At 47.0% G+C, this 14,946-nt stretch overlaps 1 protein-coding gene across 5 annotated transcripts in view; it reads right to left on the bottom strand.

Moving 5' to 3' along the window:
- The window catches only part of MYO1C (myosin IC), a 52,350-nt gene that overhangs the window by 11,251 nt on the left and 26,153 nt on the right, over positions 1-14,946 (bottom strand). For all 5 annotated transcript variants that reach the window (XM_057399476.1, XM_057399479.1, XM_057399481.1 and 2 more), the window contains exons 2-10: positions 6,886-7,041; positions 6,155-6,270; positions 3,240-3,438; positions 2,268-2,348; positions 1,568-1,747; positions 1,290-1,388; positions 962-1,075; positions 394-465; positions 24-143 (exon numbers count right to left, since the gene is read on the bottom strand). In XM_057399476.1, coding sequence (XP_057255459.1) covers positions 24-143; positions 394-465; positions 962-1,075; positions 1,290-1,388; positions 1,568-1,747; positions 2,268-2,348; positions 3,240-3,438; positions 6,155-6,270; positions 6,886-7,041 — 1,137 coding nt within the window. The remainder of the gene's footprint in view (positions 1-23; positions 144-393; positions 466-961; positions 1,076-1,289; positions 1,389-1,567; positions 1,748-2,267; positions 2,349-3,239; positions 3,439-6,154; positions 6,271-6,885; positions 7,042-14,946) is intronic.

Genomic DNA, 14,946 nt, shown 5'->3' with positions numbered 1-14,946 from the left:
CAGCAAGCAAAAGGTTCATTTACCTCATATGCCAGAGACTTGTTAACCTTGTTCACCAGCCAGGAGAAAGTGCGTCCGTATATTGCCTTGGCAAGAGCATCCCTTGCGTAGGCTGCCTGCTCCAGGTTCAGGGGGCTGATGAGCTGTGTGCAGGAGGAGACAAAAGCCACTCAACAGCCATCCCCCTGAGGGACTGAGTTTCCCCTAGTTCACTCCACAGCACCCTGTCCAGGCTCAGCTCCCATCACTGTCACCATCAACTTGTGGGATCCTGCACTGACAACCTCCTTCAACAAGGGAGGAGTGACACATTCAGTTCTGGTAAGAGCTGATGGTGTATCATTGGTTCATTTAATTCCATGTGCCTCCCAGATCCCCAGATCATGCTCTTACCTCTTCCCCTTTGGCTATGATCTTCTTGTGGATCAATGCATCTCGAAGAACGGAGCCTTCAACTGCTAGAAGCTGCAAAGCAATGAAGTATTAAAGTCATTAATGAAGCAGTACATTCTATCTATTAGTAATAGTTTTAAGACACCAGAAAGCCTGATCCTAAAACCCCAGTGAAACAACCCTTTATTTCCCATTCACACTGCAAGACTTCTGCAGCATCAGTCTGTCCTGCTCACCAGCAGTGATACGACCTAGCACGTAAACTGGCTTGATTGTTCTGGCACAAAGAACTGAGTAAGCAAAGCCACGAGGGTTCTTCTTTCTGTAGAACTCTCTGGAGTAAGTCTACTGCTATCCCACAGCCTGAAGGTGAAAACCTCAAGTTTGCAGCGGATCACATATGGATAAGTTGTCAACTAAAGGGTTTTGATGTTAATATTTGCACTTCATTTAGGTCAAATAAACTTATGAAAACTTCCAAATCATATTCTAAATAGGATCAAGTTCTAAATGAGGAAATCTCCACAATTGATTTTCCTGCAACGCCTCTCTCCCTGGTGATACTCACCCTAGCCAGGTATTTGATCTGATTCTCTGTGGTGACCTGAGCATTTCCTTGCTCATCAGCAGCAAACTGCACATTCCCCAGATGCAGGACACTGGCCACAATACTCAGCAGATCCTGCAGAGCAACAGTGAGGAATCAGGATGATGACAAGAAGCCACAGTGGCAAAGGGCAGTGAGTGAGGTTTTGGTGTTAGTAACCCTTTACAAGGAGATTTTGTGGTTTCTTTTCAGGGCTTTTTCAGGGGATACATATGCAGAAATAACAAATCAAAGCTGAAAACATTCCCTATAGGTAGGAAAAGCAGCTCTGCTGTTTAACATGTCTTACCTCCACCTCATTGTCCTTGAAGCTTATAATGGACAGAGCTCTTCGCACGATCTTCCAATCGTTTTTATCATTTATGGAACTGACCCTTGCACAGTGACCCTAAAAAGACACAGTTTGATCTAAGTAAGTTATTGTCAAAGATGCATTACTCATGTTCAATATGTTTCTTTTTATAGCAATGTTATTTCTGAAGTGAGGGAAGGAAACTAGAAAGTCAACTGAGAGTATACTGATGCTGTAATAAAACAACATTGTAAGAGGTACTGGTTAACACACACCTTTACTAAGTAGTGATACTGTTGTGGGTTCTTCTCGAGGCCCAGTCTTCGCAGTAAGTCCTCTTCCCCTCCTTCTAGCAGCTGGTAGAAAATGTGGAAGTTCCTCTCTCCATGATTCTGGTGCACAACTCGGGATTTCTCCAGGAGGTAGTTCAAGATGTGGCCCCCGACAGGAGCTCCCTAAATCAAACCAGGTACATTGAATTAGCTCATGAACATAGAGGAAAACATTCCTGCCTCTTGGTGGGCTATTCAAAGACAAACAAGATGGGAAACAACAGCCTACAAACAGAAAATAAGCTGTCATTTTGTATCACAGTGGCAATTTGAGTTCTGAAGTGTATGCAAAACGAGCTCTCAGGTGACAATAACGTGCCATTATACAGGTCATGGCTACAGCACACGCTGAATAGGATCCTGTTTGTGTAGAATTCCTTCTCAGAAGGAATTTAACACAAAAAGCAGCAGAACTGTGAGTGTGGAGGGATTATGAACTGAGATGTTTAAATGACTGCAGCACGGTGAGCTACACAGTTCTTGCACTACGTTCATCCTCACAGTGTGGAGCAATTTGGATCAGAATGGAAGGAAACACTGTGCAAAGTTACACCTGACAAAGGTTATCTTCAGATCACAGCTGGGAACAGAGACCTGCTGTGATGAGGACCAGTTCTGAAGTGTAACACAGATATTAAGTTACCCTGTAATCAAACTGCACATCCATGTATTTCCCAAATCGGCTGGAGTTGTCATTCCGAAGGGTTTTTGCATTTCCAAAGGCCTGAAATGACAACAATTCAGAGAAAAAGGAGTAAGCATCAAGTAAGATTATTTATAAACACTTTGGTGAAGCTGCCAGTTGCTTATTTACAGCCATTAAAGCCTCGGGTTTTCCTTTCTGCAAGAGCAACCAAGAAGGAAACAGATTGCAACCCAAATTCCAACGCTGTTCATTATACCCAGTGCAAGCACTGCAGATGGAATATCCCTCTGAAAACATTCCCATCACCCCAGCAAGCTTATTTTAATGCCAGTTCGCTGCTGACAACATATGTCACGTCTGACAGCCTTTTCAAAGCTTCCTCTTCGATGACAGCTATTTGCTTTCAGTCACCCACAGCTCTGCTCCCAGTAGGCAATGCCCTAAAGGGCTGGGGCTGTTCCCTCTCACAGGGAGCACCTTTCCCAGTGCATGCAGCACACAGTTGATACAGAGCTGAAATATCAAAGGGAACTACAAAGACAGCTCAGGACTGGACACTAGAGGACACCACAGCACTGGGAAATACACCCGCAGATGCTTGTATCAGAGGGCAGCTGCCCGCAGCCCATGTGTCCACTTGTGGCTTTACAAACTCTTCCCACGCCAAATGCTTCTATCCCAGCAGCCCAGCTATTCCAGAATTGCTCCTGGTGGACTGGAAAGGGTGAGCTCAGCTGCAACAGCCCTGCCTTTGGCTTGGAAGCACAGTGGGATTCCCCTGCGTGTCGTGTGAACTATCCTGCCCACACACCATGAACCAGTGTTCCCAGGATACACTATCCCACTATCCTGTGTGCACTGACAGCTTGGTCCTGCCCAGAGGAGTCCATCTGCCCCCACTTCCTCTGCTGGAAAATGTGAGTGCTGCTGGTGTGACTCAGTGACTCCAGGTCAAGCTTCCAGCCTTACCTCCAGGACAGGGTTGGATTGTAACAGTCGGTCCTTCACGGTTTCCACCTGCTGACTGGCCGGGCAGGTCACGGCGTAGTACTGCAGGATCTTCTTGGTGGCCTCGGTCTTGCCAGCCCCGCTCTCCCCGGAGATCAGGATGCACTGATCCTTCCTCTCCGTGCGCAGGGAGCGATAGGAATTGTCTGCGATGGCGTAGCTGAGGGACAAGGATGACCAGGGGTTAGGGTGTTCCTGCGAGTGAAGGGCAGAGACTCCTCAGCTAAGGCCAATCCGCAGAGGGAACTCCTAGTAGAGGCATACTCCTAGCAGTATGTGTTCATGGGCTGCGTGCTGGGGATGACATCTCTATGCACATCCTAACCACCGAGCCGAGTTTCTGCAGGGTCATAGCCCAAATCTATCAAATTCCTTTTAAAACTGTTCTTTTTGACTCTGACAACAGAAGTCCCTGTGGAAGGGACTAAAGCATGGAATCCCAGACTGGTTTGTGTTGGAAGGGACCTTAAAGCTCCTCCAGCTCCAACCCCTGCCACGGGCAGGGACACCTTCCACTAGAGCAGCTTGCTCCAAGCCCCTGTGTCCAACCTGGCCTTGAACACTGCCAGGGATGGGGCAGCCACAGCTTCTCTGGGCACCCTGTGCCAGCGCCTCAGCACCCTCACAGGGAAGAGCTTCTGCCTAAGAGCTCATCTCAGTCTCCCCTCTGGCAGGTTAAAGCCATTCCCCTTGGCCTGTCCCTGCAGGCCCTTGTCCCAAGCCCCTCTCCAGATTAATGGTGCAGATAATGGTGCAGGCAGAGTTCCTTTTCTAAGTATACAGGATCTCTCAGCATTGGTCCTGCAGGACAAAAAAGTTTTACATTCAGGAAACATCTTGTTTCCCATCAATCTTTAATCCAGCTTATATTTGAAGTGATGACACACTCGGAAGGTCACACCTGCACTTTCCTATCTGGGTGGCTCCAGAACAGCCCAACCTCTCTCAGCTCCTCTGGGATGGCAGGAAGAATTGGATGAGTCAGCACAGATTAAGCAGCATCCTGGAGGCTACATAAACTATCACCAACTCTGGCCAAATACTACCCAAAATACTGGATACTTCCTCCTGCCTGTACCCAGGCAGGTTTATTGCTGCTGGCCCTGGACCCAGCTTCTTCCTTTGCTCCTTTTTCTTTCACTTCTCTTTTCCTCCCCATGCAGACAGGATCTTCTATCAAGCACCACACACACTCTTCCAACACCAGAAAGCAGGAAGATGAATCTGGCAATGGTGGCAGCTGCTTACAGAGGGAAAAGACCAGACAGGTGCGATGGAAGAAGTTAAAAGAGGAGCATCAGCCCTTCAGCGTGCGCTCATAAGACCACCACACCAATATTTTCAGCTGGTGATCAAGCAGATATCCTGCTTCATGCACTTCACAACCCTTTTCTTTAACTCTCATGCTGTGAAATTAATTAGAAATAATCACACCAAAATAACTGCCGTGGCCTTCTCAAGTCTATTAATACTTGGTGCTAAGGCAACACCAACGAGCTACCTAGCAACACAACTGCACACTCACCCCACCGAATTCAGCAAGTCCTTCTCTTCCTATCCAAGTTCTGTCTCCAGGGTGTGTTGAAAACAGTCGAATACATGTAAATCTAATTAAAGAACTGCCTCTACACTGCACTGGGGGTTTCACAGCACTGGAAGGGAGCAGTCCTGCATACAGAACCCCTTTACTTAAAGATGCTTATGGCCTATTCCCAGTTCCCATCTCTGGCAGTTTTCGTCAATCCATTAAAAAACATTAAAGACACTGGCACAGGGTGCCCAGAGAAGCTGTGGCTGCCCCAATTCCTGGCAGTGTTCAAGGCCAGGGTGGACACAGGGGCTTGGAGCAAGCTGCTCTAGTGGAAGGTGTCCCTGCTCATGGCAGGGGGTTGGAGCTGGATGAACGAGCCAGGTTAAATCATCCCCCGTACAGGTCCACACAAAAAGCCTGAAACACCATAAAAATCCCATTTTTATCCTAACAAACACAACTTCAAGTGCTCAGACTTTCCCAAGTGATGGTGTTTCTCCCCCTCTCTGGGCTTGCAGCGCATTCTCTTTTGCTTACTCTCTTGGGCTATGTGCCAATAATAAGAAACAACTCAAACAGTTTGCTCAAAAATAACATCATTTACTCTTCCAAGACGTCTTTAAAGAAAAGAAAACCCCACACACCACACAAAAAAAACCCTCCAAGAGGTACTCAGAATTTGGTCCTGAAAAAACCCCCCAATTTGGAGCTGAATGTCCTCAGCTCTCATCATCCTTCTCTTTCAGTCAGACAACAGAAAAGTCAAATGCTTTCAAAAATAACTCTAAACCTCAAAGTTGGTTTTTTTTTTTCTAAATGGGAAATTGGGAATGCTCAGCAGGCCAGACCATGTAAATAAATACATTCCATGTTCCAACAGGCTAGTTGGAACAGATGGTAGCGTAGCAACCAGGGAAATACCAGATAAATAGTGGTCAGGCAGTAAGAGCCAAGGTAGGAAAGAAAGCACCACACTCAGAGACACACTCCTTTGCCCTGTGCTGAAGGAGCAGTGTAGAGGGAAACACAAACCCCAAGTAACCCTGGAACAATGAACTCCTGTCCTGCCAGGACTGGGTAAGCAGCTCTGTTCTTCCAGCCAGGAAGGAACCAACTCCCTTTCCAAATACTGCTCTTGCAAAGGCAACTCATCCTCTTTGGAGAGAGGAACAGGAATAGAAAGAGCCGCACACCACACCCTCTGGAGGAGCCTTTCTATCCCTTTAGCTCTTTAGTGTGCATGTGGGACAAGGAACAGTCCTCTGTGCTTGTTTTCACATGTCATTCCTGCACACGCCTGCGTGGGAGCAGCACAAGAGCAACTGTTTACCCACAGGCCACTCACAGGTGAGGGGAAACTTCATAGAAGCTGACGCCACGGTATCGCTCCATGTTCTGTTTGCTGTAGATTTCCAGTTCCTTGTATGGATTAACAGACACCAGAACTGAGCCAATGTACGTCTGGAAAAGAGAACGTGAAGCAGAGAGGTTACAGAAGGTCTGGCTGCAGATGCTCCAAGAGACCAGACTGCTCTGAGAGCTGGGTGTTGTTGACAAGGGCTGCCTGCCCCAGTGTGCTGGGGATGCTGCTGAGGGCCTCCAAAGAGGCCAAAGGTGCTGAAGAAGCGACCTCTTAGCACAGTGAGAATGACACTGCAGGAGTTACACTTGCCATGTTATCCTTGCTGGATAAACAGCACCTGCAAATGGTTTTAGTGCTTCTAACAAGCAGGAATAGTGCATTATTTCTGATATATGGTTCAGGATCGAGTTCAAGCCTAGGGTTGCTGAAAGCCCACCACAAAGTGAATTTACGAAATGGAAGAATGTGGTGTGAGTTGGATTTTCAGAGCTGTAAATGCCAGCAGACCTCAGCTAGAGCACTGCAGCGAGTCCCTACATCTGTTAATGTGGCAGGAGCCCACACTACTTCTGACACAAGCAGCCATAGTCTATTAAAGCCGATACCACCACCTCCAAATCCAACTGCAGAGCAAAGCTACGGCACATCGCCTGCAGCAGCCACCCCAGTGCTGGTGACCGAGGAACACCGGTGTCTGTCACTCTGCTACTCACATAGATCAAGTTCTCCTTGAAGCGCTTCCGCAGGTTCTCAATGAATGCTGCTTCACTGGTGAAGTTCTCGAGCAGGACAAAGTCCTGGACGCCCACCCGGTCACGGGCGGTCAGAGCACTCTCCATGGTCAGCCGAATGCCGTTGGCCCCCGCTCCCTGCAAGCAAAGCAGAGCAAGGTTGGGATATCCCATGGTTTTACTACCTGCAGGTCACCGAGTCCACAAGAGCCATTAACCACAATTACCCATGGACAACCTATGAACAGGAGAGGAAGTCAGAACAACCCCACTACTACTCCATGCTGAGCTACTACATGGTGAAAATGTTGGTCACCGTATACTAACACTTCATCAACTGGTTTCCCCTAATTGCTTTGGTGGAAAAGTTCTTGCTGAATTTCTAATTCAGTCTAACTTTCAAGCAATCATTTCATAAGGAGAATAAAGCTTGGATTTCCCTTAGCAGGAGTGGGACTGAGATGTGTTCTCTCCGCTTTTCTCTCTCACTTCATAACGGGAAGTCGTTTCGAGGTGAGGAATCTTTCATGACTAATGGTGATTCATCTCATGAGCAAACAGCTTCACGCTGCTGACCAACTTAACAGCTTTAGCAAAACACCCAATGGGAAAACTCAGAACTAACGAGAAGTGGGCACTTCTGCATCCCATGCCACTGAATCTAGGCTGTGACACTAACATCTACCCCATGCGTCAAGCAGCTTCTCCCCCCTGACCCTCTTTTTGAGGGTTTTTGACACGACATGGTTCAGATACAACCATCTCTGCACGACACAGGTCTGCTGACTTCTTACTCCACTCAGCCTTAGGTACTAAAACAGGGAGAGGAAATGTGCACCAAGTGACTCAGTCGCTGCTTGCAGGGAAAACTTCTACACAGCAGACAGATGATGTACAGGGCACAGAAGAGAAGCTCCAGAAATCAGAGACAGGAGATCCAACACAGTAAACCATTTGCCTCACATCTGTGCTGAAGGATCTGCATTTCCTTATCACATCCTTAAATCCCTCTTACTTTGCAAACTCCTCGCAGCAATCACCCTTCTCCTAAATCATTTCCTTACAGCACTAATGCGTTTCAGAGAATCTATTATTACACTCTGGGATGTTGCCATCGCTGGCACAACACCACTGGTGCCTGCTGCTCACAGGCTAACAGCAATACCCAGGCAGTGGTGTTGCAAACCAGGAATGCCAGACCCCTACTGCAGCACTGTCATCCAGCCCCCACACCCTGCACAGTGATGGAGATGTTTTTGCTGACTCATGTTGTCAGGTAGTTCCTTTCTGCTCCTTCTCAAGACATAATAGTGGTCAGAGCACGGGGGCTGATGGTGTGCAGGAAAACAAGAAATGAAAACAACCTTGGTCAGAAGAAAATTTACCCTCAGTTTTGTTAAGTAGTAATAAAGGTAAGACCCAGGCAAGTATAAATTTGGGCCTGAACCAGTGCAAATTCCCTCAATCTGCAGCTCTTTAGACTTACCAACCACACACAAATGCAGTTTTACCTGCTCCTTTAAGTTGTAATTGTCTTTCTTCTCAAAGCCCTGGACATAAGTGATTGTGTGAAACTAGCAGCTTTCAGGAAGACAAATCAGTTCCTCCTGGAACTCTCAAACCGAGACCCACTCTAATGGCTCAAGCATCACAAAGAAACATTCATTTTCATTTCCCTTCTTATTTTTTCCGAGGAGTCTCCTGGATTTCGAAGCTTTGAAAGATGCCGTTTGGGAGGAATTCTGCACATACTGTCACTAAGTAATCTTCCTAAAAGGCCCCAAAGTTTCCCAGCCAATTCCTCCACACCTTCAGCAAAGCGCTTTGCTGTCTCCTTCAACCCTCTTTGCCAAGGCGAAGAGGACAGGGGGAAGCCCTGGCGAAAGGAAGGTGGTGACATAAAGGACAACACTGGCAAAAGAAATAGAGAACAATCCCATACAAATAAGCTCTGCCTAGAGCAGTGCAGTCCTGAAGCAGATTTTGGGCAAAAATAATGGTAACAAAGGAAAAACCAGAAGAAAATCACCAGTTTAAGTGGGCAGGGTCATGAATACCGAGGAGAAGCTTCCACCCTCACACACTTAATCCAAGTTTATATAATCCTGCAGACTTCCACAGAAAATGTCACTTAACAACTTCAGCATCTCCTTCATCAGCCACTCCCTCAGCACAGGACACACTGATCCCAGCGGCACACATCCAGCCTGAGGAAGGAGCAATCCATCCTACTCACAACACAAAGTGCTTCCGCTGGGACAGGCAGTGAAAGGCTGAGGAGCTTTCAGTTTCTCCTCATTCAGCTCCAACCTCTCTTTGTGAGAACGACCTCATACCTGAAATCTGCAGGCCAAAACACCCCAAAAGCAAGCAACCTTTCAGCAGTAGCTGACTGTGACCCGGTTACGTAGTCAGGTTCTCCAGAAGATCATTTTAACCACAGCGTTGTACCCTCCCAAGCCTAAATCCAATGCAAATATGAAGAGCAGTCATAAACCACAGCTGAGCAATACGTGTTTCTCCATGCCAGCATTTGCTCATTTGCCTTACTGCTTATGTCCAAGTCTGCCACCAACTTAAAACATCAGTGTTAACTATGTAATTGCCAGTGACTTCAACAGATGCAGGGTAAAAGGAGGTGAGAATAACCCTTTTACTTGCAAAATGGAAACAGAACAGTAAGGAAGGGGGGAAAGAAGACACTGTTTAGCAAAAACTAATCACAATGATGACCATATGTCCCTGCATATGATGAGTGCGACCGTAAGGCCCTGAATACATTACAATAACAGAAATGTGAAGTATCTGGTGCTAGCAGGCAGCCTTCAAATCTGGTGGCTGTAAATTAATGCTAGAAAACCCAGTCGGGGGGCTTAAATAAGTGAGTGGAGCTAATTAACCATTAAAGCACTTTGCCCACGGACAGCACGGGCTCCCTCAGTGCCTCTGCAGTGGATGGATTTCTCTGTGCCAAACCGCCTCCGGGCGATGAACAGCTCATTTCCAACGTGCTCCTGCTCTGTGCTACGTGAGAAATCAGCTTGGGCAAGCCCTGTGATAGGGAGTGTGTATTCTGGGTAATGAGAATACAGGCTGTGAGGGTTTGATTAGATCCTTCCTTGTGAAAATCAGTTCTTCTTGAAGCTGCTAAGAGAGTTCAGTGCTAAATGAGCTGCTGTGACAGGGAGAAGACAGGCAAAAGGCCCATCCCACAGCCCTCTGTGCAGCTGCACCCTTTGGCTTCCACCAGCTCCAGTGCTTGTGCAATAAGCTATGCTGGAAACCTGACATGGATTAAAACTAGCTTGGGTTTGGGTTCTTTTATTAGTATTATTTTAATCCAGGCCACTTTCCCACACTGGTTCTACACATCCTCACTCGCAGCGGCTGACAGATGATGGTGGCACAAGATTGGGAACCACAGTGGAGACTGAGAGGAGGGAATGTTGCAGCAGCAGGGCCAGTTCCTGCTGGGTTTAAGTGCTGGTGAAACTACCACCAAAGAGGCAAGTTAGGTGTAGTCTAACAGCACCACCAAACCACACACAGCCTTTGCCTCCCTGGCATGTGTTCATGCAAGCAATTACCTGTCTTGAATCAATGCAACTTGCTAAATCAGCTAAACAAAGCACAGGGGGGGGAAAAAAAGGAGGTGATAATTTTCTATCAAGGTAGTGAGCTGAATCACCATAACCATGGGAACATGGAGTGTCAGACCCAGGGCAAGGAGGGAAGGGAATGCAGGTGCCCATTGACAGTAACAACCCATTAACTCTACCATGAGCAATTTGACCGTGCCCATAGGAACCAAAAGGAGGAGCAGGCTAAGGATCCCAACCTTCCTAGGATACACCATGCTAACGCCACCCCAAAACAGGCTGCAAACAGGGCACTGCAAAAATCTGAGCGATCTCCAGCTGATCTTGGTGCCTTTCCCTCTCAAACTTGCTTAAAATCACAGCCCTTTACTAAAATCACATCCTGATGGTCACTCCTACTCGAGAGAGTACAACCTGCCACAGCATTTCTCATACCTACCCCAGGGCACAGCTCCCAGGGACTCATTCCCACACTATTTTAACCCACTTTTTTGCTTTTAATCACTTCTCCAGAGCCGTTAGCACAACAGTGGCTCACGGCCAGGGAAGGAAAAGCCATTGCTCCTGAATGGTGGGGCCCAAGCCAGTGCAGTTACCAAAGCGGCACCACTTCCACATGCCTTTCTCTTCCGTGTGATTAAGCTTTGGGAAAGACTTTTTGCTGGTGTAAACTGGTGCTGAATGCAGCCTGCAGAGCCAGGTTTAGCTTGGCTCAGGTTCCAGCTTTTCTTTGTATTCATCCAAGAGTCAACAAGACCAGAAAATACCCCGTCACAAATGAGAGTACAAAAAGCACTCAAGATTATACCAGAGTCTCCTAAGGTGAACTGGTAAATCTCTGACATGCACTGCGAAGGTGTAAACCAGTAGTTCTCTTTTTAAACTATGCTAAAAGAGTATGAGAAGGACTTTCCCCTGCTTAAGACTTAAAGATCCAATCATGGGATGGTTTGGATTGGAAGGAACCTTACAGCTCACCCAGTTCCAACCCCCTGCCATGGGCAGGGATGCCTTCCACTAGAGCAGGTCGCTCCAAGCCTCATGCAACCTTCCAGCCAGCAAGAGATGAGGAAGCATTCAGTAGCTCAGGCAACTCCCAGTCCTTCCTGGAGCATCCATGAGTGATGCTTGTGGAAACACCTGAAGCACTCCAAATGAATGGTCTTACATGGAGCAGGGAAGCACTGTAGTCATCTGATGTAGAAAGAAAAGTCGTATGACAAACATGATTTCTGCTTCAATGTCTGAAGATGTATGTTTGACTATTTTCCTCTGACAAGGAATTAAGCAGTATCCATCCAGCAGAGCAGAAGACTTGCACTAAAACCCCCTCAGGAAGTGGGTGCTGTATAGAAAGAGGCAGCATCTTTATCTTGGTATGGAGTGGAAGATGATTGATCTGCAGGCTCCAGAAATAGTTACAAAGCCGGGAACGGAAGAAGAGGCAAGAACCAAGTAGGAGTGGGAAGGGAAATTCAGATTAGATTCGGGAAGACAATGAGGAGTCTGAACCAAGAACGAACTTCTCGTGGGGAGGTGGCAGTGAAAACACATTTGTCTCGTGGATAGTCTGACATTCCTCACTGTCATGCCAAAGTTGCAGGAAGGAAAACAATGCCTCTGGTTTCTACTCCACTCTATAGCCTGAGAAAGGGTTTGGACGCAGCCTGGGCTAGACAGCAGGGCAGACAAAACTCAGCTCTTTTATCCAGGGCCTCAATTCCTGAGGTGCAGAATGGGAGAGCTCCTCATTTCCTTTTACATAGAGAAAGCAAGAAGGAAAACAACTGAGGTGGACCACAATCAAGGGATCTTAGTCAAGCACTTGCTGCCTGCCAGCGAATCCCTGACAGGCTCAAGTGCAGCACTTGGGATCCTCCTCCTCCTTGCCACACTGAAAATGAGCTGCACTTTTTGGACTATGTTAGTCAACAGCAGGGTTGGAATAAGGGATCCCTGAGAGGCAACTTGGGTCTCCCGTAAAACACCTCCCCGAACAGCCCCATGGATTTATTTGCCCCTTCTGAAGCCACCTGAGCTCAGCTAATAATCCCAACACAAATCCCATGTATTTAGCTTGTTTAGTTAAGAAAATGAAGTAACAAAAGCAAACGTTTCATTCTGGCTTTAATTCTGTAAGCTTTTTTGGAAGTTATTTCCCACAAGGTGTAAGCCTCTGGGAGAGGGGCTTTGGCCAAGGGCCTGTAGAGACAGGCCAAGGGGAATGGCTTTAACCTGCCAGAGGGGAGACTGAGATGAGCTCTTAGGCAGAAGCTCTTCCCTGTGAGGGTGCTGAGGCGCTGGCACAAGGTGCCCAGAGAAGCTGTGGCTGCCCCATCCCTGGCAGTGTTCAAGGCCAGATTGGACACAGGGGCTTGGAGCAAGTGGAAGGTGTCCCTGCCCGTGGCAGGGGGGAGGAACTGGATGAGCTTTAAGGTCCCTTCCAACCCAAACCATTCCATGGTTCTATGATGATTCTATGAAGCTGTTCTGAGCAGACAACGCGGGTAAAATCAGAAGTGTCAGATCAAACAGGCCCAAAAGCAGGTAACAACTCTGATGACACAGACCAGTGGAGTTAAAGGAACAACTTGAACTTACAAACAAGTCACCATTTATAGCAGAATCACTTTTCTATTACTGCTTCTTTTAGAGCAATACATGGCCAGCAATGGAATGCGGGAGCCCATGTTCAGAGCCTGCTTCTTGGATACTTCCCTCCTGATCCTAAACCACATGTTGGAAGGATCTAACTACAGAATACACTATTCAAGAAATTATATTAAAGAGAAAGAAACGCTATTTCCTTGACTGATTCTTGTAAACTGTTTATTTTGAGGTCTTACGTGTTTTAAGTAGGGACAAACTGGAATACATTAAACCATAAAATAACCAGAAATACAGGGGAAGCAATCTCAGTCTGCTCTCACAAAGATTTCTTACATCACCACTAAGAAACTGCCTAGAAACTAAAGTTCTGCCTCCCTCACTTTCCAGGCTACAGAACCATTTCATCTCATGCATCATCATGCAAAGCACAGTGGGAAACGGGAGCAATGGATCACCCTGTGTGCATTACTTTAAGTATCTATCAAACACACAGGGGATAGAACTGGGAAAGCAAACGTTTCATCTTTTGAAAAGCAATAATGCAGGGTGCAGATGTTGCAGCAATTAATATGACTGTTAATATAGTAATCAATGATGCTTGACATTTGCAAATAGGAAGTATTTAGAATAGTAAGAATCCATCCAAGGAGCTCGAATGTAAATTACAATGGACCAGAAACCAAAGCAGGCCATGGAGATTCAATGGCAAGCAGGCAACATAATTTGTTTCCTGTTTATAATGGAATTACATCTTCTAGACTTTACTTTTTGGGGGGATAGGGAGGAAGTTAGGGAAAAAGAGAAGGAATCAGTAATGAAAAGGAAAAGGGCATTGTAAGAACTGATTCAAAAGAGAGGCAAAGCATCTACCCCTTAGAGGGGCTGCTGATATTTCAATCAACAAGTTAAATATAAAATAGCAGTAAGAAAAATGAACCAGACAAACCAGGAACTCAACCAAGGCTGGAAAAGTAAATACACTGGATTTCTATATTTAGGGAGCTGACATTTTTGCTCCTGAACAGCTGACACAAGCTGGTGCTGCTTGAGAGATGCTGCTGATCACTTCTCATTGCAGTACTACCTGTGCCCCCAGGGTACAGGCCTGGGCATCCCTCAGTAGCTGCAGAAAACAAACAGAGGGCATAAGAAGCAAAATCTCACATCATTGCCCTTCCAAGAAGTTTTGCCATTGACTGAGCTGGTGAGAGGAGCAGAAACCCAGACACCAGCCTACAGGTAAGAACTATGGGATGCACGTGCTCCCCCTGCCTCCCCACTCGCAGCAATGGCGTGCCCACTCTGCATCCTGGTTCACTGCTCTGGGATAATATTGTATTTCCCTCTAAATCCATGCATCCTTCCATCTCACTTCCAACCAATACTGCAGGTTGCTCCTGCAGCACTCTGTCCTTCTATGGGGCACCTTCCCTGCTGGATTCCCCACGCCCCACTCAACCATTTCAGACCATGAAGTCTTTTCAGAGACAGTAAAACTTTCCCAGCACAGCAAGCACTCCAGAGCATTCCTGGGGCATGTGAAGGGCACTTCCACACCCATGTGTTCTCTTGGAGAATATCAAGCACCGCCCTGGACAACACCACTTATCACACTCTCTCCATCACCAACCTTTCTGTCTCCTGCTGTAGGTGAGTTTGCTGGCTCCAGCATCCTCTAAGCCAACAGAAACCCAAGCACAAACCTCTCAAGCACTGTCACCTCCACCTTTGCATGTGCTATCACATCTAAGCAGGTTCTCCAGAAGCTCTGCTCTTTCCTTCATCACCAAGACCCCTTTTTCTCAGAGTGGTCAACACTAGACTATTGGGATGC

Source organism: Pezoporus wallicus, unplaced genomic scaffold (assembly GCF_028554395.1).
Source record: "Pezoporus wallicus isolate ANWC-B61680 ecotype Strahan unplaced genomic scaffold, APGP_CSIRO_Pwel_v1 contig_8143, whole genome shotgun sequence".
Lineage (NCBI taxonomy): Eukaryota > Metazoa > Chordata > Aves > Psittaciformes > Psittacidae > Pezoporus > Pezoporus wallicus.
This window is presented reverse-complemented; position numbering and strand designations above follow the sequence as displayed.